The 26,513-nt window shown below is 38.2% G+C and overlaps 5 protein-coding genes across 9 annotated transcripts; 3 read left to right on the top strand and 2 right to left on the bottom strand.

Moving 5' to 3' along the window:
- Positions 1–212: 212 nt before the first annotated feature.
- On the bottom strand, positions 213–4,271 carry LOC116290473 (palmitoyl-protein thioesterase 1). The gene is made up of 10 exons (XM_031697507.2): positions 4,126–4,271; positions 3,559–3,668; positions 3,260–3,298; positions 3,009–3,097; positions 2,687–2,845; positions 2,191–2,205; positions 1,904–1,994; positions 1,480–1,578; positions 1,173–1,244; positions 213–804 (listed from the first exon to the last, which is right to left on the bottom strand). The coding sequence occupies exons 1-10, from the start codon at positions 4,244–4,246 to the stop codon at positions 682–684; spliced, it is 918 nt and encodes a 305-aa protein (XP_031553367.1). The 5' UTR covers positions 4,247–4,271; the 3' UTR covers positions 213–681.
- Positions 4,272–4,585: 314 nt separating this feature from the next.
- Positions 4,586–14,117, top strand: LOC116290479 (mucosa-associated lymphoid tissue lymphoma translocation protein 1). 2 transcript variants are annotated; one of them, XM_031697517.2, is made up of 13 exons: positions 4,586–4,913; positions 5,679–5,762; positions 6,434–6,457; positions 6,668–6,795; positions 7,494–7,563; positions 8,054–8,246; positions 8,807–8,881; positions 9,103–9,224; positions 10,235–10,399; positions 10,691–10,848; positions 11,316–11,414; positions 12,050–12,233; positions 12,641–14,117. In XM_031697517.2, exons 1-12 carry the CDS (start codon positions 4,586–4,588, stop codon positions 12,230–12,232), a joined length of 1,629 nt encoding a protein of 542 aa, XP_031553377.1. In that variant the 3' UTR covers position 12,233; positions 12,641–14,117. The 2 variants fall into 2 exon arrangements, 1 of the variants encoding a protein (XP_031553377.1); XR_004196464.2 differs by lacking the exon at positions 12,641–14,117 and having other exon boundaries at positions 11,320–11,414; positions 12,050–12,191.
- A 41-nt stretch (positions 14,118–14,158) lies between these two features.
- On the top strand, positions 14,159–17,017 carry LOC116290480 (uncharacterized). Its single transcript, XM_031697518.2, has 4 exons — positions 14,159–14,254; positions 14,872–15,003; positions 15,467–15,562; positions 16,361–17,017. Exons 1-4 carry the CDS (start codon positions 14,176–14,178, stop codon positions 16,504–16,506), a joined length of 453 nt encoding a protein of 150 aa, XP_031553378.1. The 5' UTR covers positions 14,159–14,175; the 3' UTR covers positions 16,507–17,017.
- Positions 17,018–17,191: 174 nt separating this feature from the next.
- LOC116290482 (amine oxidase [flavin-containing] B) lies at positions 17,192–21,701 on the top strand. Of its 3 annotated transcripts, none has more exons than XR_004196465.2 (5): positions 17,192–18,235; positions 19,067–19,401; positions 19,859–20,133; positions 20,297–21,502; positions 21,574–21,701. XR_004196465.2 is itself a non-coding variant. In XM_031697522.2 (5 exons), exons 1-5 carry the CDS (start codon positions 17,555–17,557, stop codon positions 21,581–21,583), a joined length of 1,512 nt encoding a protein of 503 aa, XP_031553382.1. In that variant the 5' UTR covers positions 17,192–17,554; the 3' UTR covers positions 21,584–21,701. The 3 variants fall into 3 exon arrangements, 2 of the variants coding, with proteins under 2 accessions (XP_031553382.1, XP_088888321.1); XM_031697522.2 differs by having other exon boundaries at positions 20,297–20,507; XM_089032195.1 differs by having other exon boundaries at positions 20,297–21,701.
- LOC116290487 (uncharacterized) lies at positions 20,615–25,008 on the bottom strand. Of its 2 annotated transcripts, none has more exons than XM_031697528.2 (4): positions 24,629–25,000; positions 23,257–23,385; positions 22,795–22,878; positions 20,615–21,919 (listed from the first exon to the last, which is right to left on the bottom strand). In XM_031697528.2, the coding sequence occupies exons 1-4, from the start codon at positions 24,702–24,704 to the stop codon at positions 21,723–21,725; spliced, it is 486 nt and encodes a 161-aa protein (XP_031553388.1). In that variant the 5' UTR covers positions 24,705–25,000; the 3' UTR covers positions 20,615–21,722. The 2 variants fall into 2 exon arrangements, with proteins under 2 accessions (XP_031553388.1, XP_031553389.1); XM_031697529.2 differs by having other exon boundaries at positions 21,887–22,571; positions 24,629–25,008.
- Between the last annotated feature and the right edge of the window lie 1,505 nt (positions 25,009–26,513).

Raw genomic sequence — 26,513 nt, 5'->3', positions numbered from 1 at the left:
AGCTATATTTGTGGACGTAATGGTGTTAAAATAACAACACTTTTGTATTAATTACTACTTCTTACCCCTCTTGCTATAGACATGTTACATGGTAATATTATACGTGGGTATGAGAATGGGTTTTGGTGATTGCTCTGATAACAGTTCCATTAATTTTATAAGGGGTAATTAATCATACTATGTAAGTCAAGAAAATCACTAGCCATCATCAATACATTTGTATTCCTAAGTTTTATTAGTTTTTGATAAAAAAAGTTTTTGATATTGATATATTTAAAAATGGAATAAATTTTGCTTTTGAGAAATTTTACTAATATGTGTGTTGTGTGCATTGTCCAACATAAGCTGGAAGTATATAATCAGCATCATTGCAAATGTTATGCCATTACTCTCACACATGGCATCTTCTAGCATGCTTGAGGCATTTTTCCTGGATGCAACAGTTCATTTATGAAATTTCTATATCCTCATAAAGATAACATAAGACACTGATGAATCATTCTATAAAGTAAGCTTGCATATTGTGTATAGATGCTAGTACAGTACATCAATGAGTTGCAGAATTAAGGAAAATCTTGAATAACAATTCGTATAGCTTATAATTCAAACTTCATCATCTGTGAGGTCACTTTGATTTTGAGCGATGAATATGATTGAAAATAGCTACATATTGATAGTTACTTATTTTAAGAAGGGCAAGATCTTTTCATTAAAGAATTCATCACTAAATCGAAGATGGTCACCAATGGCTGCTAGGAAGTGAAGTTTTCCAGCTTTATCCATTTCTTGTAGGCCAAGTCGATCCTTAGAAAAATAATACAAAATAATACATTAGTTATCAAGGTGGCATAGTGGTAGTGCACTCCCCCATTTCCCCCAGTCTCGCATTTGATTGCTGAACTCCGCATTACACGTAAGTAGAGTTTGTTAGATATCTCCCTTGATTAAATGTTTTTTCCTCCAAATTTCCAGTTTTCCTGAATTCAAAAACCCAACATGATAAATTCCATTTTGATCTGAGCCCTGACTAATGAGACCATCCCAGAGGTTGTTTCAGGGTTTTATCTGTGAAGCCGTACCTTGACTAAGATCAATATAAAGTATATTTGTTTTGTTTATATTTATTAATTATTTATTACATTAATTAAATCAAGAAGTACATCCTCACTGACCTCTTTATAAAGTGTGCTTTCTTGTAATGTGTACAGTTCCTTCCCTTGACCTGGCTTGTAAAACCCAAACCACTATAAAAATGAACACATTCCAATTATTACAGTTCAAAATATTGGCAGTATATATAAAAATTCATACATATAGGAAATAGAAAAAACAGGGTTTTTTTCTGAGCTGTAAAGCAATGTGGAGTTTGGTCTGGATTTTGTTTGAATGACACTATGCATATATGTTGTGCCAAAGACGTACCAGAACATTTCAATTTCCTGTCTCTGAAAAGTCCTACTGCCTAGAACTTAGACCTACCTCTGACTCTTTAGGATCCACCATTGTGTCATTAGCAAACATGACCATCACAAAATTCTTGAGCTTCATCAAGTTTTCTTTGTACTTTTGGTTCACAGTCTAAAAAAAAATAAATACACTAAAAGTTACATTTGTGTATTATATTCATAGAGTGCATACCATATATCCGTGAACAACTTTGTAATAAATTGCACAAATTAGTATGTTCAGTAGACCTCAGCAGACCGTAGACCTACAAAACTTTGCACTAATTTGTACAATTTTATTAGTTAAATTTTTCATGGATATATGGTATGCACTCTATTGGTTTCCTCAATTTTCGGATAAATCGAAAGGCAAAGATAAGTTGTTTGGAAGAATTCCTTCTCGAGGGGACAATATGAGACAAGAAGGCATTCAATGATAGAATCATATTGCACTTTACCATCTCTTGGTTGATGTCAGCAAGAAAAACACTTTTCTGTCTGTACTCTTCTTCATTCAAGGGATCATGCCAGTATTCTGCTTGAACAATACTAAATATAAAAGTAATAGTTGTGAAACTTAAACATATATATATCATCAAATAAAATTATCGTTTAAGAAATAAAACGTTTTTTCCCATGCTCCATTAAGTAATACTGCATACAGGAAGTGACAAAAACATGAAAATGTGAAGAGAAACGCAAGCCGTACTAAGGTGAATAATATTAAATTTTAAAATTTACTTACTTGTCTTGAATCCAGCTGGAAAGAGAAATAAATAAAAAACTGGATGAAACATTATTTGTTCAGTCACATAATATAGCATTTCAAGTCACAAATAATCATAAATATGTAAGGAAATTCAATATTAACCCCTAGGAAATTAACTGAGAATTTTGAATCATAATTTTACAATTACTATTTATGTGGATTGATTTTCAGAATGAATCAACAGCATTGCATGCAAGGTGAGCTGTCATACTATTTAGTGGTTTTGCATGCTTTTATTTCCACCTTATTGGTGATCAGGGCTAAAAATAGTGGACATCGGACAGCTCGATGTAATAAGTCAGTGACTGGTAAAGAGTACTGGCCTAAGAGGCATTTGGCTGGACAAGTGTCAACTTTTTCTGAACATTGTCTTTTGTCACTGGCTGTTATTAGAGCCAGGATGTGCACAACCGTTGTATTTATATTTTTATTCGTGGCAAGTTTAATTTTTGATGTCTTGATTGTTATATACCTTATGTAAGCACCAAGGTTTAGCAGTTTTCTGACATAGTTACAGAGGGTTACACTCTCTCCAGGGCAGTGGGGAAAACCATAAACACCTTGATGTTGGCCTCCAAAACTAACCAGGTTCAGCATGGCTGGTTTAGGGCACCTCTGAGCCACTGCTCGCCTATGCCAAATAAGAGTAATGACAATTTATTCCAGAAATTAAAGAAGAAATGGGGACATTTTGGAATTTGTTTTGAAAATGAAAGCTAGCTCCATATTTAGCTATCAGTAATGAAATAAATGAGCCCCTGTGGCTCTTCCCCTACCCAACTTGTTCAACTTACAGAAACTGTCCACCTTGGGAAAAGCCAAGAGCATTGTAACCATTTTGCAACTTAGGATCATTTGCAAGCTTGTCACATACTTGTTTTATCTGCAAAGACGAAGGTGTCATTAATTATATAAAAATAAGGCCACCAATATAATAGTCCCTCCCCAAATTTGGGTGACCACAAAACAATGGCTCAAATTCCAATGATGTTGGACCTGATGTCTTTGTACAGCAATGATTTCTATTGTGTTCAAAAATAGTTACCTGTTCATTAACATTCATCAGAAACCCATTTTCTGTATCCTATAAGAAAAAGAGAGTCAATAAAATTTTTGCTGGTGCATTATCACCTTTCGCTTATTGATGGTTTTCACGTCGGCCATGTTGGAGGAACCTAACAAAAGAATTGTCAATGAATTCTTTTGTTATATCCTCCAACATGGCCACCGTGTCTTTTGTGATTTAATTCTCTTGGGAATTGTTGAAAACCATCAATTACCTATTGCAAATCTCCCCATCAAACTTTTTTGAAATAGCTGTATATACTAAATATCGGAGCTTACCTCCAAGATGTTGTTGCCAATCATAAGAGATCGTACATATATTCCTGGTATTTTCTTTTCAAGCATGCCCTTGATTGATCCCATACTGAGGGGGTTACAACATGAATCCCCTGTGACAGAAGAAAAAAACTTTGACAACCTTCATAGCCTTCAAAATTACATGTAATGAAATCTTCAGAGAAGTGTGTTTGCCTTTATTTTCAAGGGTGAGTCTTGGGGCGGAATGGGGGGGGGGGGGTGGATTGGGTCTTCGTTGGGGACAAATTACAAATTGAAGAAGTAAACATCTCATCTTTATAAACCCTTATAAAACAATGTACAACCCCTCCAACTGAAAACATATTTAGTTAAAACATTTTGGGTTAAAGGTTGTTAAATATCATTATTAACATTGACTATAAACCATAAAATAGCTTTAAGTGATTACATGATAAGAAAGCTGGTTTAAAAGGATGGGAATATGCAATTCGTTATACAGCCTTTCCTAGTTCCAACAACAACAAAACAATTTTGACAGTGACCTTCGACTACTCGTTATTTCGCACAAAATCTTCGCGATCTGCTTACCCATCCCATGCCAAATAACAACAGGAACTGTATTATTAACACATGAACACAAGGACGCTGTAAGAATGACGAAAAGTGCCGAGGTAGAGACGATATTTTGAAGACCAGCCATGCTCAACATTCTCTTTCTCTGCTGAACAAATCCCGTCATGTGACTCTACCACCACAGGTAACCCACACCCACAGACATATGCATATGATTTTGGCGGGAAACTCGCGGATAATGTAAATAACAATGACGAAGTAACTACAGTGGTCCATCTAAGCGGAAAACTTCGGGACTTTGCATGATGTCCGCTTAAAAGATATGCCTACTGAAGATAGGTTAGCTTTAAAGTAAATATGGGATTTATTTAATAAAGTAACATCCAATATTTGTTTGCTCTCTAGCCTGGTTCCAGCCTATGTTGGGGTTCCTGTGGGTGACCTGTTGATCTAGAGTCCATATACGCACGCAAAAATGGCTGACAAGTCAAAAACTAGTTCAAAGCTTCTCGTAAAAACTCCACTATCTAACTTAAACCCCAATGTTCTAGAGGAGCTTGGAATGTTCCTAAATCCAAGATTAATTTCAAAAGATGTAAGAACACTAAGTGGAAAGCTTGGTTATTCGTTGCGACGAGTGCAAAACTTCGAGAGAGAGCGGAATCCCACAGCGTGCATGCTCGAGGATTGGTCGACGTGTTACGAAGAAGGCCAAGAAAAGACTGTTTCTGAGCTTTTAGTCAAGCTTGAGGAAATGAAGAGACATGACGCTGTTGATTTTTTGAAACCTTACGAGTTTTCAGGTATTTGACTGGTATTTGAGAGTTTTGGCATCCATGGGGGAGGGGAGGGGAGGGTTGAACGTCTAAAAATAACATTCAATTTATTTAAATTAGCAGCTTCATATTTCTTTTTTTAATAATTGTAAGTCTGGCATGATAGAGTGCAAACAATATAACAGTGAAACTTTAGTAATACTAAATAGCACAATTTCATGCAAATTCCATTGTTTTTTATTGTTTAATTAGTACTATTTTGTACTATTTAGTAATTAGTGTTTCACGGATTAATTGTTTGCACCCTACCATTAATCTGAAATAAGATTACATGGCTGGCCTATTTATTTTGGAAATAATTAAATTTTTAAAAATATTTCCAGGCCACATAATTTTTTTCATGCAATTTAGTTTTTTACAAATTGGATGGCTAAAGTTGTCCTTACCTACACTCTTATTCCCACTTTTTCATCAAATTCAATATTTATTTGATAATTCACATTAATTAGGGGCCACTTAATTTTCACTTACAAAATGGTGAAACTTAAATGTCACAAAAATTCTTCAATTGCACCTTACGTCATCCCGGCCTCTCAGGAGAGCGTTGGTGCCATTTAACAAAAGATTTATTATTAGCATCCATTATTAATGGCACTACAATGGCCGTCATGTTATTGTCTTTTACCTCTCTTGGGAATGCTTGCAAACCATCAATACTTATGTATAAATTATTTTGTTTTTATAATTAAAAAAAAAAACAATTAATAAGAAGTGCATAATTTTTGTACTCAGAAGTACAACAGGAATCGTCATTACAACCTGAGGAAAATGATTTACCAATTCATGAGGACTCTTTAGTGAATACCCTTCTTGAAGGTAAGAATCCTGTTGAGTATCTGAACATAAATATATTATGGGTAGGATGGTGGAAGAAGGTTGATGTATAGGTGGGATGCTGGTAGAAGGGTTATATATGGGTAGGATGGCGGAAGAAGGTTGATGTATGGGTGGGATGGTGGTAGAAGGTTGATGTATAGGTGGGATGGTTGGTAGAAGAATGATGTATGGGTGGGATGGTGGTAGAAGGTTGATGTATAAGTGGGATGGTGGTAGAAGGTTGATATGTGGGTGGGATGGTGGAAGAAGGTTGATGTATAGGTGGGATGGTGGTAGAAGGTTGATGTGTAGGTAGGATGGTGGTAGAAGGTTGATATATGGGTGGGATGGTGGTAGAAGGTTGATATATGGGTGGGATGGTGATAGAAGGTTGATATATGGGTGGGATAGTGGTAAAAGGTTGATGTGTAGGTAGGATGGTGGTAGAAGGTTGATATATGGGTGGGATGGTGGTAGAAGGTTGATATATGGGTGGGATGGTGGAAGAAGGTTGATGTGTAGGTAGGATGGTGGTAGAAGGTTGATATATGGGTGGGATGGTGGTAGAAGGTTGATATATGGGTGGGATGGCAGAAGAATTTTTTGTCTATAGGTAGGATAGTTTGATACATTTGATGGCTCTTAATTTTAGCATTTTGTTCCATTTATAGCTCCAAGATTTACAGAAATTCCAGGTAAAATATAACTACTATTAAATCATAGATCAATAATTATAATATTTCCTATTCAGAAATTTGTTATATTTTAGAGATGGCTTTATACATCTCTATACTTTAATTGGAATGTGTGTAGGGAGAGTAGTAAAGATATATTTTGACACAGCTACTGAATATACCGTACCTGTCTAGAGTATACCAAGTCATTCATCTACTCTGATCAATTAGTTGTTACAGATAAAGTGGCACTGGTGATTGGTAATATGAAATATAGTCATGAGAAACTGAATCAGCTGATGTACCCAGAACATGATGCAAGAGATGTGGCTGCAGCATTGCATGAGCTAGAATTCAAGGTGACTTTAGTTATACAGTCAACTCTCACCTTGCCTACATTGCAATATTACGGACAGCTTGCTATTCGGACAGGAGAAAAATCCCGACAAAAATACTGACAAATAAATGACCGTAAATAACTTTCGCTATTGCGGACACTCACTATTACGGACACTCTCTATTATGGACATGAAGTGATGGTCCCAAGGGTGTCCGCTGTAACAAGAGTTGACTGTAATGGCTTTCTTCACAGGTCAACAAGATAGTTAAACTTGCTCTTCCAGTTTTGTTAGTAAAAAGTGTAAAACTTATTGTCCAGTTTATTCACTTCATCATGCATTGAGATATTTGACATGCAGCAAAATCTCTAATTGAATAGCTACATACAATACCATAATTTGTTTTGGAAGCATGGATGGTGATTCCATTACTACCTCTCACCGCCGGAGTCGTGGGTTTGATCCCAGTACTCACTATCCTGAGTAGAGTTGCTTTTCTATTCTCTCCTGTGATTCAACAGTTCCTAGGTTCTCTGATTTTCATTACTCATGGAAACAGTTGCATCACCTTGGGGTAGGGGGGGCAGGAAGGAGGGAGACTCAGGGTGGGGGAGGAAGGGACTCTGAGGGGAGGAAAGGGAACTCTATGGGGAGGGGGAACTTCCATTGGAGATAAAATGCAATGACAAATTACCAACCTTCTTTTTTTTCTAATACAGGTTTTTTCCCTGGTCAATTTGACACTGAGTGAGATGAGAATTACAGTTCATTCATTCTGCAGGCTTCTGGGTAATAATCCTTATTTCATTCAGGGCTAAGAATAATAGCTGGCCAGCACCAGGCGGCGAAATGCTTTTTATATTAGACCTCTCCTTCAGTCACATTGAATACTCGCATGTTGATTAGTAAAGTAAAGTACCTATATTTAACGTCGGTAGTTCCTTCAGTTGAAATTCAACTGCTATCAATGGAAGCCGACGGCACGCACTTTACCCCCTCTCTCCATCAGTGCTTTGTCTTAAGAGTATTTAAAGCTGAAGCTACACGGATTAGAGAGAAGTCGAAACAGACGTGGAGACCCAAAGGATTGAACCGTAGAACTCAAGCTCCGAAGGTCTCACACTAACCAACTAAGCTACGCCTGCTCCTATATCTGATAGTATGATGTGAGTGGTCATGATGTCTGGCAATTAAGCAGCTATTAGTTTTAGCCATGCTTTAGAAGCCTTTATGAGGTATTCTGTTATCTTATATGTTTGTATATTTGTTTGATATCTAGGAAAGGGAGTATATGCTGTTCTGTACTATGCAGGGCATGGATATGAAGATCACGGAAAGAACTACCTCATTCCAGTAGATGCAGACTTGTCATTCAAGAGAGAGGACAGCTTCTGTGCTCAGGAAATCTTGCAAACCATGCAGGAATGCAATACGTCACTAAATCTACTCATTATAGATGCATGTAGAGTAAGGTAAAAAAACTTACAAGTTTATTTATTTAGCTTTTTCCCCATGAGGGCAGGGACACCACAACAGCTTTTTGCCAATTACAGTGGGGCCCTGTAGAGTTTGGCACAGGCACTGAAGATGGTCATAACCAGTGTCTCCAGTGCGTCTTTTACATCCGCCTTTTACAGGGTTATATAGTGAAGACAGACGGGGCCAACGGTTTTATGTCCTTGTCTGAGAAGACCTGAGGGTCTAACCATTTGCAGGTGTAATTACAAAGGCAGCACCTTCTCCTAGTTATTTTAAGACCCTGAGCGTTGGTCCGGCCTAGGCTTGAACCACGACCTTCCACACACCAGACCAGCGCTCTTGCCAACTGAGCTAACCGTGTGGCGTTAAATTGATATAACTAGTAAGAATTGTGTAATTATTGCTCTGTAATTGTGTTTGGTTCAGCAAATGATTTCATGCCATGCTATGCTGGGTGATATGAATTCTGCCTCTTTGGTGCATGTGTTGAATTTCATAATTTGGATAATCAGTTATCTCAGTTGTCTGTTGCCATTTTGATACAATGTTTTAGGCCTCCAACCAAAGATCAGATTCCAACATTCATTAAACGAGGAACAAATGGCAATAATATCTTTGCATATTCATGGTTAGTAAGGTAGTGATGCATCAAGCTGCATGCAATGGTTTATTCATTTGTTTCTTTGAATTTTTCCTTTTTGTTTTTCTTTTTAGTATTCCATTTTTCGTTGTTACTTGATTCTTTCCCATTTTATTTGTATGATGGATGTGTTGGTTAACTGGTTGATGTATACAGATTGTGTTTCTATTCTGTCTTAAACTGAACTCCATTGTTTTGTTCTCGTACAGCTGCTCACAACAAGTAGCCTTTGAAGAGCATGACCAGAGGAACGGTCTCTACGCTCAGCATCTATTGAAACATATTAGAAGGAATGTCAGGATTGAGAACATCTTGATGGATGTTGCTGCAGGTACAGTATGGACGGTAACAGTAAGGAATAAAATTGCCATCAGTAGGTTGTTGGTTGGGTTTCAGTAGGGTGTTGGTAGGCAGTCAATAAGGGGTTTGTAAGATTTCAATAGGGTGTTAGTAGGGTGTTGATAGGGGGTTGGTAGGACGTCAGTAGGTTGTCAGTAGGATGTCAGTAGGTTGTTGGTAGGATGTCAGTGGGTTGCTGTTAAGGTGTCAGTAGGTTGTTGGTAGGATGTCAATAGGTTGTTGGTAGGGTGTCAGTAAGGTGTTGATAGGATGTCAGTAGGTTGTTGGTAGGGTGTCAGTAGGTTGTTGGTAGGGTGTCAGTAGGTTGTTGGTAGGGTGTCAGTAAGTTGTTGGTAGGATGTTAGTAGGTTGTTGGTAGGATGTCAATAGGTTGTTGGTAGAGTGTCAGTAAGGTGTTGATAGGGTGTCAGTGGGTTGTTGGTAAGGTGTCAGTAGGTTGTTGGTAGGGTGTCAGTAGGTTGTTGGTAGGGTGTCAGTAGGTTGTTGGTAGGATGTTAGTAGGTTGTTGGTAGGATGTCAGTAGGTTGTTGGTAGGATGTCAGTAGGTTGTTGGTAGGATGTTAGTAGGTTGCTGGTAGAATGTCAGTAGGTTGTTGGTAGGATGTCAGTAGGTTGTTGGTAGGATGTCAGTAGGTTGTTGGTAGGATGTCAGTAGGTTGGTAGGGTGTCAGTAAGGTATTGGTAGGATGTCAGTAGGGTGTTGGTAGGATGTCAATAGGTTGTTGGTAGGATGTCAGTAAGATATTGGTAGAATGTCAGTAGGTTGGTAGGGTGTCAGTAAGGCGTTGGTAGGTTGTTCAGTGTATGTTGATAGGGTGTCAGTAGTGTGTTGATAGGTTCTCATTAGGTTGTTTGTAGGATGACAGTAAAGTGTTGATATAAAACTGTAGGGTGTTCATTTTCAAACAGTTTTTTGTATTTCCATCAGAAAATTAAATGACCTATTGATTTACACCATGTAAATATTTTTTTACATTTCAGATGTTGCCCTTACCATCAGTTATTGCACTGACAACAGCATTCACCAAAGACCATGCCATGAAAGTGATGCTTACATCGATTGCAGACTTACTGATCCAATTATCCCAGGAGTCTTACAGGATGTAGATTATCATGAGAGGATGCAACTATGGCAAAAGGCTCACAGTAAGTATAGTCTTCACATGGTAGCTAGCAGACAGAGTTTTTGCAAGCCAAAATTAAAAAGAAACCCTATAGTAAGATAGTCACATTTCTTGATGGGACTTTTTAGATTGGAAGCATTGTTTTCCCATTTCAGAACATGTGTCACTCTTGAGAATACTGTTATTCTCAATACTATTATTCTCAAGGAAGTGATGCTTAGTCTTTAAGATGGAATTGAAGGTGGTGCAGCTTTAGTTGCATTCACATGGTTAATTTTTTATGAAACAAAAAATATCTTTTTTCTCATTTTAGCCCTGCCAGATCCTTTTGTGATCCTGGAAAATGAGGACCTACATCTAAAGGTTCAATTTATTGCGAAGTTCTCCAATGTAATGGAGGTATTGCTGACATTATGTAACAAAACATCTCTTCCAATGAAAGACTGTGTGGTGGAACTCATTGTGGATTCAGTAAGCAAATAATTTAATTTATTACTTTACGACTTTGTATATTAGTACTGGTTCTCCACTTTATCCCTCACATTCTGCAATGAGGACACAGGGAGCCCTGCTGTACAGAAACAAATAAATTAATAAAGTACTCTGGATTTCCTGTTTTAAGATTTAAAACAAGACGCTAATAATACGTCGAATTTCCAGTATTCGCACTACCAGTAACTCGATAGCAGATTAATGTAAACGCATTACGTTAGATTTGAATTTTAAGCTACTCTCAAGTTACTTGCATCATACATTTACGTATGGCTAGGTGTATAAATTTTTGTTAAGAAGCTCAGTCCCGTGTGAAGGGAACCCCTAAATGTACGATGTTTTGACTGGTTAAAAGTCCATCCAGTACCACAGTGTAAAATCAGCCTGAGATTTCAAATAAATTATTATGTCATTTTTAACTCCTTTATTTGTGTTGCGTTTTTCAGCCAGTTTGTTCAGATATCACCATGATATCAGGAGATGAAGTCAAGCCTGGTGAACAGCTCAAACAAGTTGTTCAAATATCTGCTTTGCAAAAGCTAAACGTACGTTTTTAGTACTCCAAGTATTGCTCTATCATTTCTTCAATGCCTTTTCCTCTTCTTCCAATACCTCAAACTTTCCCTGCATTATTTATTTCTTATACTCGCAGTTTTCTCTTTTGGTTGATGCTTCTTCTTGTTTCCCTTAGTTTGTGATCCCACTGGCTTCCTTTTCCTTCTTGCTTGCTTTCCCACTTACTTACCACCTTTACCATCTACCCCCTTCCTGTTCCTTCCCTCCCCTCACCATCCCTGCCATGCTTAGCTTTCTTATCTACTTTTCCCTTTTAGCCCCTTTTTTCCTTTAGCCCCTTTTTGCCTTTAGACCCTTTAGCCTCTAGTTCCTTTAGCCCCTCTAGTCCCTTTAGCCTGTTAAGCCCCTTTAGCTCCTTCAGCCTCTTAAGCCTCTTTTAGCTCCTCTAGCATCTTAAGCCCCTTTTAGCCCCTCTAGCCTCTTAAGTCCCTCTAGCCTCTTAAGCCCCCCTAGCCCCTTTTAGCCCCTCTTAGCCCCTTTTAGCCCCTCTAGCCTCTTAAGCCCCTTTAGCTCCTTTTAGTCCCTTTATCTCATTTAACCTCTTATAGCCCCTTTTTACCCAGAAACAAATTCTCAATCATCCTAATTGTTTGATTGCCAACAGGACTATCTAGCCGTTGACCTCCAAATCTTTTATGATTTCAATGGAGAGTTAGTCAGTTGGACTTCATCTAAGGTTGACCTGAGAACTCCTCTAATTTCCTCTGTCTTCGCGGAATGGGACTGGTGGGTTACCTGTGGTAGAGCTCCACCCACCAAAACACAAAAGCCAAAAGCTAAGAAATAAGGTATTCAACGGGTTTAGAAGATTTTAATGAAGGCAAAACGAAAATGACAAACACGTCAGACTACGGAAATTATCATATCTGTTGATGAAACCTCAGTACACCACCTCCTCCTCTACACACACACACACCACTAGAGCTTCATCTTAGTATGGAAAAGTTATAACTAAGAGGGCATGCATGTACATGTCCAAAAGTCCTACTCGATCGATCAGAATGCTAGCCAACAACACGAGGGTATCGTGCGAGAAGTACCTTTAAGACACGTGAACCCTCATGCAATCCTCCATAAATATTGTTCATTAATTTAAAAGTAGAAGGCAAATAAGGAAAATTAGACGTGATTTTTTAAAATCATCTCCCCCTTTCTTATAAAAAATCTTTGCTGATGAACCTTTTTCTGTGTTTAGGTCTGGTTGGGTTTTTGAACAGTCCAGGAGCAGGATAAGCCATGGCAATCACTAGATTAAGGATGGCTTGTAGTTCCTTAGTCTTAACTGAAAGACGGTTGGTAACATTAAGTTAGTTTACCGTTTTTTAAGAAAGAGCCCATTGAGCTTCGTAAAGAGCCCATTGACCGCGACCAATTATGGGACGACGTATCTGGTTGTATCTATCTGTTGGCGGTTATTTCCATGACAACATCGCTATAGAAACATCATTCCTTCAAAGACTGACAGCGTATGGGGCATGGTGTGTTATTAGTCTCTGGTGGGTTGATTCCATGGCAACATCACTATGGAAACAATCCCAAACCATACTCCTTGAAGGAGCTACGCATAATGATGAGGAAAAAGGCATGACCAGCGTTACCTTAAAATGTTTCTATGGCAGCATCACCATGGAAACATTTGCCTTGGTATTGATTCCTTGGACGGTATCCTTGGACGGCTCCCATGACAGCATCACTATGAAAACACTCTTGCCTGCGTATCGTTTCCTTGGACTGTTTCTATGGCAGCATTGCCATGGAAACACTCTTTCCTGTGTATCGTTTCCTTGGACTGTTTCCATGGCAGCATCACTATGGAAACACTCTTTCCTAGGTATCGTTTCCTTTGACTGTTTCCACGGCAGCATCACTATGGAAACTCTCTTGCCAGAGGACCGTTTTCTTGAACTGTTTCCATGGCAGCATCACTATGGAAACACTCTTGCCAGAGGACCGTTTCCTTGGACTGTTTCCATGGCAGCATCATTATGGAAACACTCTTGCCAGAGGACCGTTTCCTTGGACTGTTTCCATGGCAGCATCATTATGGAAACACTTTTTCCTGTGTATCGTTTCCTTGGTTTACATGTTTGCACGGATAAATAGTGTTCGTTAAGTAGTCCATCGTTCAAGGTCCCTTGATATCAATGATCAAAGAGATTTAACTAGGTAAAATTAAAATTCCTTTAGAGAAAAATGCTGACTTGCACTTCAAATACATTCTAAAACGTTTATCTATCTATTTTAGAAAAAAACAGTCAACGCTCATTTAGCAAAACGATTTACGTTGTATAAGCGAACTGAACTCATTGTGGATTTTAGGATCTGCTCCACTTTTGATATCTTGATGATGACGATTGTCTTGTGTTTACGAAGCAGATACTTGGTTAATACCTAGGAAGACATGTCAGATTGTTGTTCGCAGTTTTTCATATCTACAGCATAGTTTGATACCATATTGTCAATATTTACAAAATCTTAACAGTACGTACTTCAAATTCTTTCAATTCCAACATGCCCTATTCAATCCTTCATAAGGATGGCCAAAGCTGCTCGCTCTCGCTTAAGCTAATGTCTCCTATGAATCCACTGAATACAGTGTACTTCTGCGTGTTTTATAAACTACAGATAATACCGGTCGAGTTGCATTGCATACTGACCCAAAATTAACAAAACGATTCAGTTTGGTCTCTTCACTTTGCAAAACTATCTTAAAAAAACATCTTGATAAAAATGGCAGCTAGTTTTCAGAATCATCTCATTTTTTGGTCGCTTGTTTGTCATGGACTGCGAATTGTACAAACAGAACGAGGTAAGGAACTTCAAACTTTTTTCTTTGTGCTCTAAGTATTCTGAGATTAAAGCTATGGTTAGTTACTAAGAAATAAATTGATGGGAAGATACATTAAAAGCCATAATCAAATCGAAAATGATTTGTGCTGCAAGTTAATTTTAATATATATTTGCGACGCGGACACGCGCTGCAACAATGTATGTCTGAAGTAAGATCGTTTTCTACTTCAGCAACGTTGCGTGCAACAAATTGCGTCTTGTGACGTGGTTCGAAACATCAATTACATGCAACATTGCGCTCAATGCTGCACCGTGTGTCTGTAGCTTTACGAAAATGACTTTTGAAGTAATATTTTATGATTTAATACTCGTATAGCGCATTTTCTATAAAAATTATAAAAATGCGCTTAAAAAGTTTACTCGTGTAACGTCATAAGAATTTTTTAGGCGTCTCAGTGTTCCATGAATTTGCTATAAGTTTCTAAATATTTTGATTTGCAGCAATTTAAATTTATCGTGCGAGTTTAGTAAATTGGAGAGGGGATCATGATACTCGTCTGCGCAGAAATTAAGAGTAAAAAGCCTGAATAAAAGTATTCCTAAAATTGCATGCATTCTTTGTCTTTCCATCAACAGGTTGTTCAGATATTTTGCCTCACTATTGCAAGAGGCTTAAGGTTTATCTTGGGCCCCTCGTTTGCAGGACTACCAACCCATCCCTTAGAAAACTAGTGACAACGAAATGCCTTAAAACATGTGGATTTTGCCGTGAGTAAAAATTATTCTTCGTTATAGATTTTGTACAGCTGCTCGCGTAAGCATTTCTTGCGCACGTTCCTTGTAAGCGCGTTATAAAAAGAAAAACTCCTAATTGGACTGAAGCCATTTCCTTATGCTGTACCGTTTTCCCGCCAATAAACACGCGTACGCGTTTCATCTTTAGTGTTTTACGCCATATCCACAGGTTCTGCAAAACGTTTTGTGGAGGCAGTCGCCCCCTAGCCTTCTACGCAGACGTTTTTAGTGCCTTTCATTTTGCGTGACAGACACAAAAAACGTCTGCGTAGGATATGGCGGGAATCTCGGAAACGCGTACGCGTGTTTATTGGCGGGAAAACGGTACAGCACAAGGAAATAAATGGCTTCAGTCCCCTTGCTACACCACTGACCGAGATTGTTATTATCTTTAATGGCTCTTTCTTTTTGTTTTTTGTTCTCCTGGCTGGTGCAGGTCAGATGTATCCTATTGACTGTCGCTTTTCTCAATGGGGATGCTGTTGGGACGGATTGACACCCAGAGATGACCGTCATGGATATACGTGCCCTAGTAAGAATTCTCACGATAGTGTTTATTATAAGGTTTACGAGACTCAACAAAACGTCGACCAGACATAATACAATCCTTTATCAGGGGTTTAGGTTTTTGTGCTGCTTTCTGCTTTATTTATTTATATTTATTTATTTATCTATTTATTTTATTTCATTTTATTCTATTTTATTTTTGTTGCGCATTCGTTTCAATGACTGGGAAAAAGTAAAAAAACTTGGCCGCCATATTGGCTGTTACAATAACGACCACTGAACCGAACAGCAAATTTTTTTTAAAAAGTCAACTATACTCCCTGCACATATATAAAGTAATTTCTTCTCCACTTTAAGTAAATCAGGTGCTTCTTGACTTTATTATCGCGCTTTTGGAGAAGTTTGGGGATTTTACAATTCTTTTACAGAAATCTATAAGATTGGTTAAACTCGCAGCACTTGAGAGAATTGAAAAATTGCCTGACCAAGAAGAAATTCATAGTTCTTTCCTGTGTTTAGAAGGGTTTTTCTTCGGGTTCTCAGGTTTTCCTCCCTCCAAAAACCTAACAAGCTTGAAGCTTTTTGTTAGTCGTGCAACGACTTAGATTAGCCCAAACGTTGTTTCAGGGTATCGATAACTAAAATTTGAAGATTGGATAATTTGAAAATTTTTGGCCTGCTCTTTGCTTTTGTTTTATGAGAGAAAAATATATCTCTGGCTGTAGATGAAATAGTGCTGATAGGTACTGAGTAGTCACAAAATAAGTTATTTTTGGTAATTTTAAAAGCGGATGTTGATGATGTTTTTCTTTATCTTTTTCAGAATGTAGAGACAAGTTTGCACACACATGTCGGGAGTTTGCACACACATGTCGGGAGTTTGCATACTACTGCAGTAAACCCGATACTTTTAGCGGGGGCTTCCTTAGAATGGCTTGCCCAGTGACTTGTGGAAGATGCTCTTCTTAAATATATATGTCTGTCTGTCTGTTTTCGCACTAGTCTACTGCACAAGACCCGACACTTTTAGCGGGGGCTTCCTTAGAATGGCTTGCCCAGTGACCTGTGGAAGATGCTCTTAAATATGTCTGTCTGTCTGTCTGTCCGTTCTTTTTTCGTAAGACTGCAGTAGAACAGATTCTTTCAGCGGGAACTTCCTTAGAATGGCTTAGTTGCCAAGTAGTTTATAGAAGATTCATTCTTTAAGATGGCTCTTAACAGTTTTTCTTCTGAATACATTATTTCTGATTAAGTATGGGAATCAAGGATGTAGCAGTTGGGATCTCATGTTTACTTCGGTATCACATGAGATTCGAAGGTTTTTCTCCTTAACCCTTGTCCTTGTAATGATGGAATTAAAAGGCGAATTGCGGAAACCGCTCAAACCCGGCATTTTTAGTACCACGCATGCGCCTCATCCGAATCGTTTTTATGAAATACTTTTCAGCGTCACATCGGGTACCCCCTTCAATCGTTTAAGAAATCCTCGCAATCCTCCTTTTGACCTTCAAGGCCCCCCATGCTCCACTAAAAAAAAATGAGGGCCCCTAATCCCCCCCTCCCCCCAACCCCTCCCCACTCCGACTTAAATAATGACTGGTCCCTTAAACCCAAAACAGGGGGAAATATTAAATCTATAGAAGATCCATGGTATCCAATCCTTTCTCAATTAATTTTTTCCACAGGTAGACGAAACGTAGATTTTTAATAGTGAACAGTCAGGCGAACTGACCCTTGCGTGACTATAGAGGTTTTAAGTTTTCAGGGACAGATATTCACAAAAACCGCTAAAATAAAACGAAAACTGACTGTTTCGATGATTTAAGCTCCACCTGAGGCGAAAAAGTATGGAGAAAAAGTAAGAAAAATGTTTATAGAACTGCTTTTCGTTTTAGACGTCGACCCAGGAGTCGTTTTTCATGCTGTTGACGTCACACTTCAAGCTTTACTTCCACCTTCGTCTCCATAAGAGACAAAGGTGTACGTATTCCGTCCTAACGAGCTTTATCTTACAAACATGGCTAAGTTAATCGTAGATGTTGTTGTCGGCGGTGGAATAAGTGGTCTTTGCTCTGCAAAACTTCTGACGGAGTACGGACTCGACGTTCTCGTCCTTGAAGCTCGTGATCGCGTTGGTGGTAGGACACAGACCATAGAAGATCCAGCATTCAAGTATATCGACTTAGGTGGATCATACGTCGGTCCAGACCAACACAGGATTCTTCATGTTGCTGAAGAACTAGGAGTAGAGACGTATCCAGTGCAATGTAAAGGCAAAACTATAGATCACTTATACGCTAAGGCTCACGAGCACGATGGCTCTTTCTCAACGTGGAATCCCCTTGCAATCATTGATTACTTGAATGTGGCATATACTCTCGATAAGATGTGTGATACTATCCCTCTTGAACAACCTTGGGAAGCTCCTCAGGCAATAGAATGGGATCACATGACTGCCGAAGAGTTTTTCAACAAGGTTTGCTGGACAAGCTACTGTAAGAAACGTATGGTACAGAATACACATCATGCCATGGCAGTTGAACTTTGGGAAATTTCTCTCTTGCATTATCTCTGGTACCGTAAGTCTGGAAATGGGGTTCTAAAACATTCTAGTGCTGATGATGCGGAAGAGGAGAAACAGTTCGTTGGTGGAGCTCAACAGATTAGCAACAAACTGAAGAAAAGACTTGGAGATAAGGTAAACACATGTCGACCTCAACCTGGGCTAATCAAAGTCAGGGCACAGCTAACTCCAAAAACTAATTGGAATTTAACAGATTAGGTTATGGAGAATTCAAAACTGGAGAAACAAAGGAAAGCCCTACTTCAGGACTCCAAGTCCGGGAATCAAACCCGATATCCCAAAAGTGACAGGGGAGCTACACAACCCTTGATCCCAAGCTATAATGAGTGCATTGAAAATGAGATTCAGTTCATGTTGATTTTTATGATTTTTTTTGGCGCCAATATCTTGGACCGCCTTACGAATCGCAGATCAGAAGCAACGTTTTGGCTTTCGTTTTGTTAGTTGCAGGTCAGTTGACCACCTTGATAAAAACAGCCTATCAGATCCACGAAATCTGACAATGAATTAGTCTAGACTACTTGAAATCATTCGCATAAATCACGCAATTTCTTGGAGGGGAAATAACGGTTTTCGACATTTAGGCGGAAGTAGTGGCAATAGAATAAACATAGCCTCACCAGCTGTGGCTCGGCTAGTTGGGATGGGAACGGCTGTCTTTATGCTCGTTCTGCGCTATCAGAAACATGAGAACTGCATAATTATATGATGAGTGAAATTTCAGAGCGAAAAACAGATGAGATATAGGTAACCTAAAGTGATTGAAATCAGTGCACAATAGACATATTTGAAGCTCGAGTGCCCAAAATCTCCATTTCTATAGCAGCTTCTACAATTTTCAAATTTAGAAAATTTGGTCACACTTAGGTACTCTATTTCAAACTTTTAGGAACACTAAATCGATCTAGAGTACGTACTAATGTCATCTCATTCTCTTCTTGATAGGTTATTGTAAACAGTCCGGTGCTGCAAGTTAACCAAGAAAAGGACCACGTGATAGTAACATGTAAAAATAGAAACAGCTATCAATCAAAATACGTCATCAGCGCTATTCCCCAGGCCTTGCTCAATAAGGTCTCCTTTGTACCGCCCCTCTCTCCTTTGAAGAATCAACTCATTCAACGATTTCCTATGGGATCATCGATCAAGACATTTGCATTTTATGAAACAGCTTTTTGGAAATCGAAAGGCTTGAATGGTGTGATTTTGTCCGATTTTGGGCCAATTCACACAAGTATGGATGACACTAAACCAGGAGCCAATCTTCCAGTCATAATGGGGTAAGATATAGTATTACATTATTCTTATTTTAAGAACAGAACTACACTTTTGAGTTTAAATACATGTTTCGGCAGTGACCTCTGCCATCATCAGTGGATGTAAGACTAATTAGCGGTGAGCTATAAATATGAGAATCGAGAACAATAGAATTAACATAAAAGTCGGAGCAACCCTACACGGAGAGCTTAAGGTTAACATTATTCTTATTGTTCTGCATTCTGATTGGATAAAAAAAATGATTCCGCGCGCAATGGTTGACTGTTACATTGTTTGGCACTCTGATTGGCTGAGAAATATCCGAGCTTCATTACTGGCCGAGTATTTATTTAAGTCTATATTTAGGCCTTTTTCCCTATATCTTTTAAAAGGGCCTGCCCCACCCTAAACGGATGTCTTCAACATTTTTTACTCTGTTAACTTCTCTTCTTTTGGGGGGGATGGGTTGGGATATTTTAGCATTATCACTGGAGATCAAGCTCGCTACTTTTGCAACAAGACACAAAAAGAACGAAAGCAAGCCGTATGTGAACAGCATGCCAAGGTGTTCGGCTGTAAAGAGGCTCTCAATCCAGTCCACTATGTTGACAAAGACTGGCTTGGTGATGAATACTCGGGTGGTTGTTATGTTGGTATCATGCCGTGTGGGGTAATGACTAAATATGGTAAAGCATTAAGATGCCCAATAGGGAGACTTCATTTTGCAGGCACTGAAACAGCAACAATATCAGCAGGTTCGTAGATAGCCTTAACTTTAAATATTTGCGTTCAATTGAGAAAAATTTAAGATCATTGGGCTTCCTGTTTCTAATAAAACACTACAGGAAACCCATGCATAAAGTAAAATGTTTTTACAGATTGGACTAAGATTCATGTGATTTACTCCAATCAATATAGGTTACATGGATGGTGCAGTCCGAGCAGGCGAACGAGCTGCAAGAGAGATACTTTCTAAATTGAGAAAGATAGCTGAAGAAGACGTGCGTGACGTAAAGGATGTACTTACTCCACGCCACGTGACTATGGCTCAGCGATGCCTGCCTACTGTGCCAGCGTTCTTGGTTGGTAGTGCAGCAGTATTTGTGTTAGGAGGATATCTGTCCTTCAGGTATGGGGTTAACCACACCATGGGACCTCCATCGTACTTTTGAACACCTCGTCCTCACCCTCTCCCCCTATAAATAGATTAAGGGCGCAGTCACCCAAATGTTTGGGTAATTTTTTTAGTATTTTTAATTTTCATCTTTATAAGATATAACACACCAAGAAAAATATTCATCGAGTATTTTCTCTGTTCTTATTTAAAAAAACCGTAGCTTTTACATGGTCCGACACAAATACACCTCTTTACCCAGCTTCCTCCGCAGCCGTCTCTTTTCTCTCTTCCTATACTGGGCTTCTTGTGTTAGCTGAGCGTCGACCGAATGGGACTAGTACCCAAGAGAGGAAGAGAGAGAAGACGTTTGTCAAAACACAAAGCTATTGGATTTCGCACTTCGCCCCTGTTTTATAAGCCATTACGAGGTCGAGTTGACATTGCAATGCTTTTCTGGGCTCTTTTCAGGGACGAATTAGACGTCTTCTTTGAAATATCTATGCACTGCATGTAAGGCCAGCTCGACCAAGTTTTTTCTCAACCAAAACCTAATAATATGTCCTTAACTAAAAGATATTTTCTTGTGTTTTAACCTCAAAACATCACTCAATATTATGCTACTGGCAAAATCCTTTTTTTTTCTTTTCATATTTTGTAGTTTACTTTAAGCGGTAATTCACGGATTACTACATGATAGCTTATCAAATATTACAATTCTTGCTCTTTGATTGGTATTATGGTCAGTGTGGAATCTATAGTCGCATTCTCGCACGTTAACCTCACATCAATAGGAAATCTTCTAATATCCATCCAATAAGGCACAACCACGTTTCTAAAGAAGACGAATGTTATAGCTTATGCATGATAGAAGCGGGTTCCCTGTGGAAGAGAGAAAAGGAGCTCGTGGGAATGGGGCAGAGTTGATATAGGGAAGAGTAGACAAGTTGTTGTTCTTAAAAAATGAATACGGAATTCGAATGATTTTATCTTCAGGACAGCACATATGTGTAAGTATATTGATTCCGTTTTTCTTGGACAGAATATATTCTCATATAAGGTTTTGCAATTGTCATTCTAGCGAATCGTGAAAACCTGAAATCGTGAAAACCTGAAATCGTGAAAACCTGAACTCGTGAAATTAATCCTGCAGCGTGGAATTGTGAAATCATTGACTGACTGAACTCTGAATAAACTGATAATCTAGAACTTGAACGTCACGCATCTTGACTATAGTCCTCGAGATAATCTAGAACCTTTACAACGAAATTTTTTCCTCTTGAAGAGGGTTTGACCTTTTGTACATCGGTTACAAGTGACTGGACAGGATCTTCTGAAACGAGCACCGAGAGCATCCCTCGTACTTGCCCATCTGCTACACACTGACTTGAAGCGAGGGCAAAATGACTTGTAAATGTCTTTGCATACTGTGTTTGAAAAAATATATACAGCTAGATTTAGCACATGATTTGCATGCGATATTATTGTATCTTTAAGAAAAAATAATAAAATCGGTTCGTATAATCCTCGTAGCGGTTAAACAGAATGCAAGGTTTGTCCGAATCTTTAAGCTATTTTTTAGAATCAGTGCGCTGCGCAACTAAAAACGTAGTTCGCGAGAAACTGAAAGAGAAAAGCCATCAATTCGATGAGGGAGCGCGAAGCCAAGAAAAACAATATACCTTCGTTACATTATGCATGTTTTAATGTCATTAAAGATAAGACTGATAAGAATCGAAGAAAATGTGCTCGTAAAATATGTAAAGAACTTAAAATAAAATTAAAAAAAGATAATCAAAATGACCCGTTAAGACGTGTATCAATGTTTGCTTTAAAACAATAGTATCATATTTCATCAAGCTCTCATTGAATAAAATTCGATCGTTTTTAAAAATACTTTTACTTCAATTTTTTTCTGTTTATTCCAAGTATTTCTTTTGAGTGGATTTTGCATTCTGTTCATCATCGTTATTTCTCGTACTTTTATCGGTGTTCTGTCGTGTCCGTAACAGGAAACTGGAATGCCTCAAAGTAAATTACCGCATCGGTGATAAGATTTAAGACACGTTTCCAGTATCACTATAAAAGTTAATTAAAATCTTTCAGTAGTAACTCAAACACTCTGAGAAACTTAGCAATTACATTAATGAAAGATAGGACAACTGATTGACACCTGGTTTTTTTTTGGTCAATTAATATGGTGACAACGTGTTTTGGTTTAATTCTCTTGATGGAAGGGAAAAGTCACGGACCTCTACTAAGCTAACTGAACTCAACTGAAGATGCGTGTCACATTTCTGACCTGGACATTCTCCTGTCTTGCTTCGAGGAGTAACGTTGTCCCAGCAACAGCCATATTGAGTATTGTCGCATTTCGTAACCTTTTCTAGAAAGAAAATAATGCTTGAGGGCTAACTGAGTCAGTTTGTGCCAGCTACACATTGAAGAAATAGGAAATAGAGGTTTGCACCATCACGTGACGGCAGCCATGTTAGGTGGCAGGAACAATACAATCGTTTTACATGAGATAGAATTCAATTCTCAAGAGCAAAGGGATTTTATAGTTCTGCCATCTAACAGGCAGCCCAAGCTGTAGTATGAGCGTTGGCACGTGATAGTGCGAAACTTTTAAAACACGCCGGGGCTGGCAGTACAAAAGAGAAGTAGTAGCAAGACGCGTAGTGGAATACTAGCTTCTGACAATACACCAAGTATAAGGTTTGCTTGCATACAATTGATTACGTCACAGTATCACGTGACTTACTGCATAGCCCACATGTCTCCTTGCAATACCGTCTTGGCCAAACTTCTGAGCACGCTTGTGTCTTAGTCAGTCCAAGTCCTTCTCTCAGACGTAGAAAGTGTTTACATACAGCCAATACATCTTTACAGTCTGAACAAATAGAAAGAAAAGCTCTTTTAGCAAGTTTCACACTTGGTTACTGGGTTGCCTGTTAAAAGCACAGAAGAAAATGCGGTGTTTTTTTTTTGTTTTTTTGCTGTTCGTTTTCTTTTTTGTTTGTTTGTTTGTTTTTGTTTTTTGTTTTTTTTGTGTGTGTGTGTGTCCATACAACGACGTCACAGGGGTGAGTACAAGGTGTTATATCGTGGTCGTTCCAAAGCAATCTCGAGCTCTCACTGCAACTGTTTTATCCATCATCATCATAAGATACTCTAAATCAAATTACTTTTAATTTATCCTGAACTATTTCCGCCTCGAGCTCGTCGCACCGACCGAAAGACGCATCAAATAAGTCCAAAGCTAAGGCTAAGACGCAAGTGTCTGCCCACGGATTTGTCTCGGCCGCAGGAACTATATAACGTCTGTTCTCAAGACTATATTATATGGCACAGCTTTTTGTATCTAAGTTGCTACAGATAGCATTCTAAGGCCAATTGATATAATATAAATAAAAGAAACTGGAGGGAGGTGGGAATAACGGGGGAGAATTGCTTAACGTAAAAGAAATTCCTGTAATGCATCTCGACGTATTTTAAGTCTCCCGCGATTTTAGAAGAAGTTTTCCATATTCTCCTGTTTTTCTATTTAGGTTTTTCTTTATTCCACGCTTCCTTTTTCTCGAAGAAGATATTAGTACGTAGCAATGCATTCTCTTGCGCATTTGAAAACAAACACAAAATGTCCTTTTAAATGCTTGCAACTCTTTTTCCCGTACACGACACTTCTCGTAGCTGGTCCAAGTATAATACTTGACTAGCTAGTTTTGCTACTTCGAAGATTCTAACCCAACATGCTTAAACAGTTGTAGTGTCGGAATAACGCGAGAGTCTACAGTAACAAAAAGTCTGTTTCGCGAGCTTTGATAAGTACGTAATAGCGTGTAATTTCGTATTGTACTATGTCAAAGCAAGATGAGACAAGATAGGATGGGCCTTCTTTTTATAAATGCTACGTAAGTTCTGCATATATGTTCGCCGTTTAGCCATAGCCATAGTAGAAGGCAATCCCTTTAAATTTGGCATCAATTTCAACATGATAATGCTCATGCAACGTACTATATTAAAGTAACTAACCGGAAAAACGTTTCACATGTATTAATTTGAAAATTTATTTTTGACGTCAATCTTGTTATAAACCTTACGAAAATCTGCGATGAATTTGATCTAACACTTACCCTTTTCCTGTGCAAAAGCTACATAAAATAACAGCAAAAACAAAATAAATTTTGTTGCCTGGTCAGTTTTCGTCATTCTCCTCGCTCGACGTCAAAAAAGGTAGGTACAATGGTTATTCAACTGTGAACAACTTGAGACCTGATTGAATCTGTATCAAACGCCTGATTAACGTAACTATGTAGGGCTGGTTCATTTAATGAAGTTTTTATAACTTATTTGGCATGTAATTAACTACTGACATATCGGCAGTATTTTATATCACTGCCTAGGCCAGCTTTAAGCATACTCGTCCATTTATGTCTGTGACAGTTAATTAATTTGATTTCATGTGAGGTCTGTTATGAATAACGCGAAGGTGAACCCTTAACTGTGTGGAGACAACTGGCTGTCAAAAACAAAGGCTGAGGAATGTGCGGACAATATTATCCTCATCGGAGATGATGAAACCCATTATTCTCATCCATTCTCCACCGACAGACAAATTAGTGCGAGAAAATAGTTCCTTGATAGTATCAAGCAATTAAAATCCATTAAAAAGGATAAAGATACTGATAGTATCTCTTTTTATTAATGTGCTGTCCTTCAAGATGCCTACAGAGCAGTCGTTAACTGTAAATGAGGTCGTAGGGATCCGTTATTGAGCTTAGAAGTTTATAATGATGAAACAAAATGTGAAAAGTAGATAAGAAAGCAGAATTATGTGAGAGAAGTTCGAGGGAAAGGAATATGAGGACGGCAATCAAGAAGAAAATCGTTGGAGGAAGAAGCCATCCAAGCTTTTCAATTTTTTTCTTTTGCTTTCTTTTTTGGTCACTTTTTTTGCTAGTGAAAACATGGACTTTGATCAAGAAAAATTGGTTTACAGTGACATGACTAGAATCAACCAACGCCATTTTATGGATTTCCTATTTCTGTTCCAGTTCCTGGACACACCTCAAACAAAGGCATCCACACACAAAAGGATGTCATATTTTCACGATCCTTCCACTCAAGCTACAAATTCTGTTATTATGGATCATTGCCTGTCTGTGTGTCCAAAGAAAGACCAATGGAGCACCACAAGGAATATCCTCTTAGTTAAAGCAGTTTTTCTTTTCTACAGTCTCTGCTATACACATTATCCAGCCAGCTGATGACCTGTTAATAAATTAGATCAGCCCCATAGGTGTTCAGCATCATATCTCTGATAAAACTGATGGGAGTTTATTGATGGGATTCAGATTTTACAATGTTTTTAGCACTTTATAATTGATAATCTAGGTCATGAACTACTTCCCACAGACGTAAACAATTTCATGTAACAAAAAAGAGAGAAAAACAAAAGGAATCAAAATCAATTATTTAGAAAAAATACATATTTTACATTTGAAGCGGAATTCCACAGTATCCGACATCTGTGTATGTTGATAACACTGCTCAAGATGACAGTTAAAATGAATTGGAAAACCACATCCATTATCATATTATACAATGTTCTGGCAGAGAACATGGATCACAGAGAGCCATAATACTGCAAAACTTACATGTATAATTTCTAATGACTTTTTAATTGTATTACATCATCAGTAATTATTAAAGCACACTAGAGAAATCCCAGATCAGACAGTTTTGTCAATGTTATTATAAAATGTAAATAAAGTTCACAAAGCTTGCTGGTACCTATGGCGCGCGGAATGGTTCAAAATTGTCATTTCGATGTAATTGAATATTTGTTTGTCAATTGCGTTACTTCGTTTGAATGTGTAAACTTATCAGTGCATTGCAGTACACAAGCACGTTTCATATGTTTTTTGTCAATCAATTCTAATAAAAATAGTCAATTGCGAAAATTCGGTCGTTTCACAATAGCTCTGTCAATCACCAAAACTCGGTCAATTACAAAAA

The sequence above is a fragment of the Actinia tenebrosa genome, unplaced genomic scaffold (genome assembly GCF_029948245.1).
Source record: "Actinia tenebrosa isolate PJP-AT-01 unplaced genomic scaffold, QUT_ActTen_1.0 PGA_scaffold1__47_contigs__length_23844297, whole genome shotgun sequence".
Taxonomy (NCBI): domain Eukaryota; kingdom Metazoa; phylum Cnidaria; class Anthozoa; order Actiniaria; family Actiniidae; genus Actinia; species Actinia tenebrosa.
Note: the sequence above shows the minus strand (reverse complement) of the source record. Positions and strands in the feature narration are given on the sequence as shown.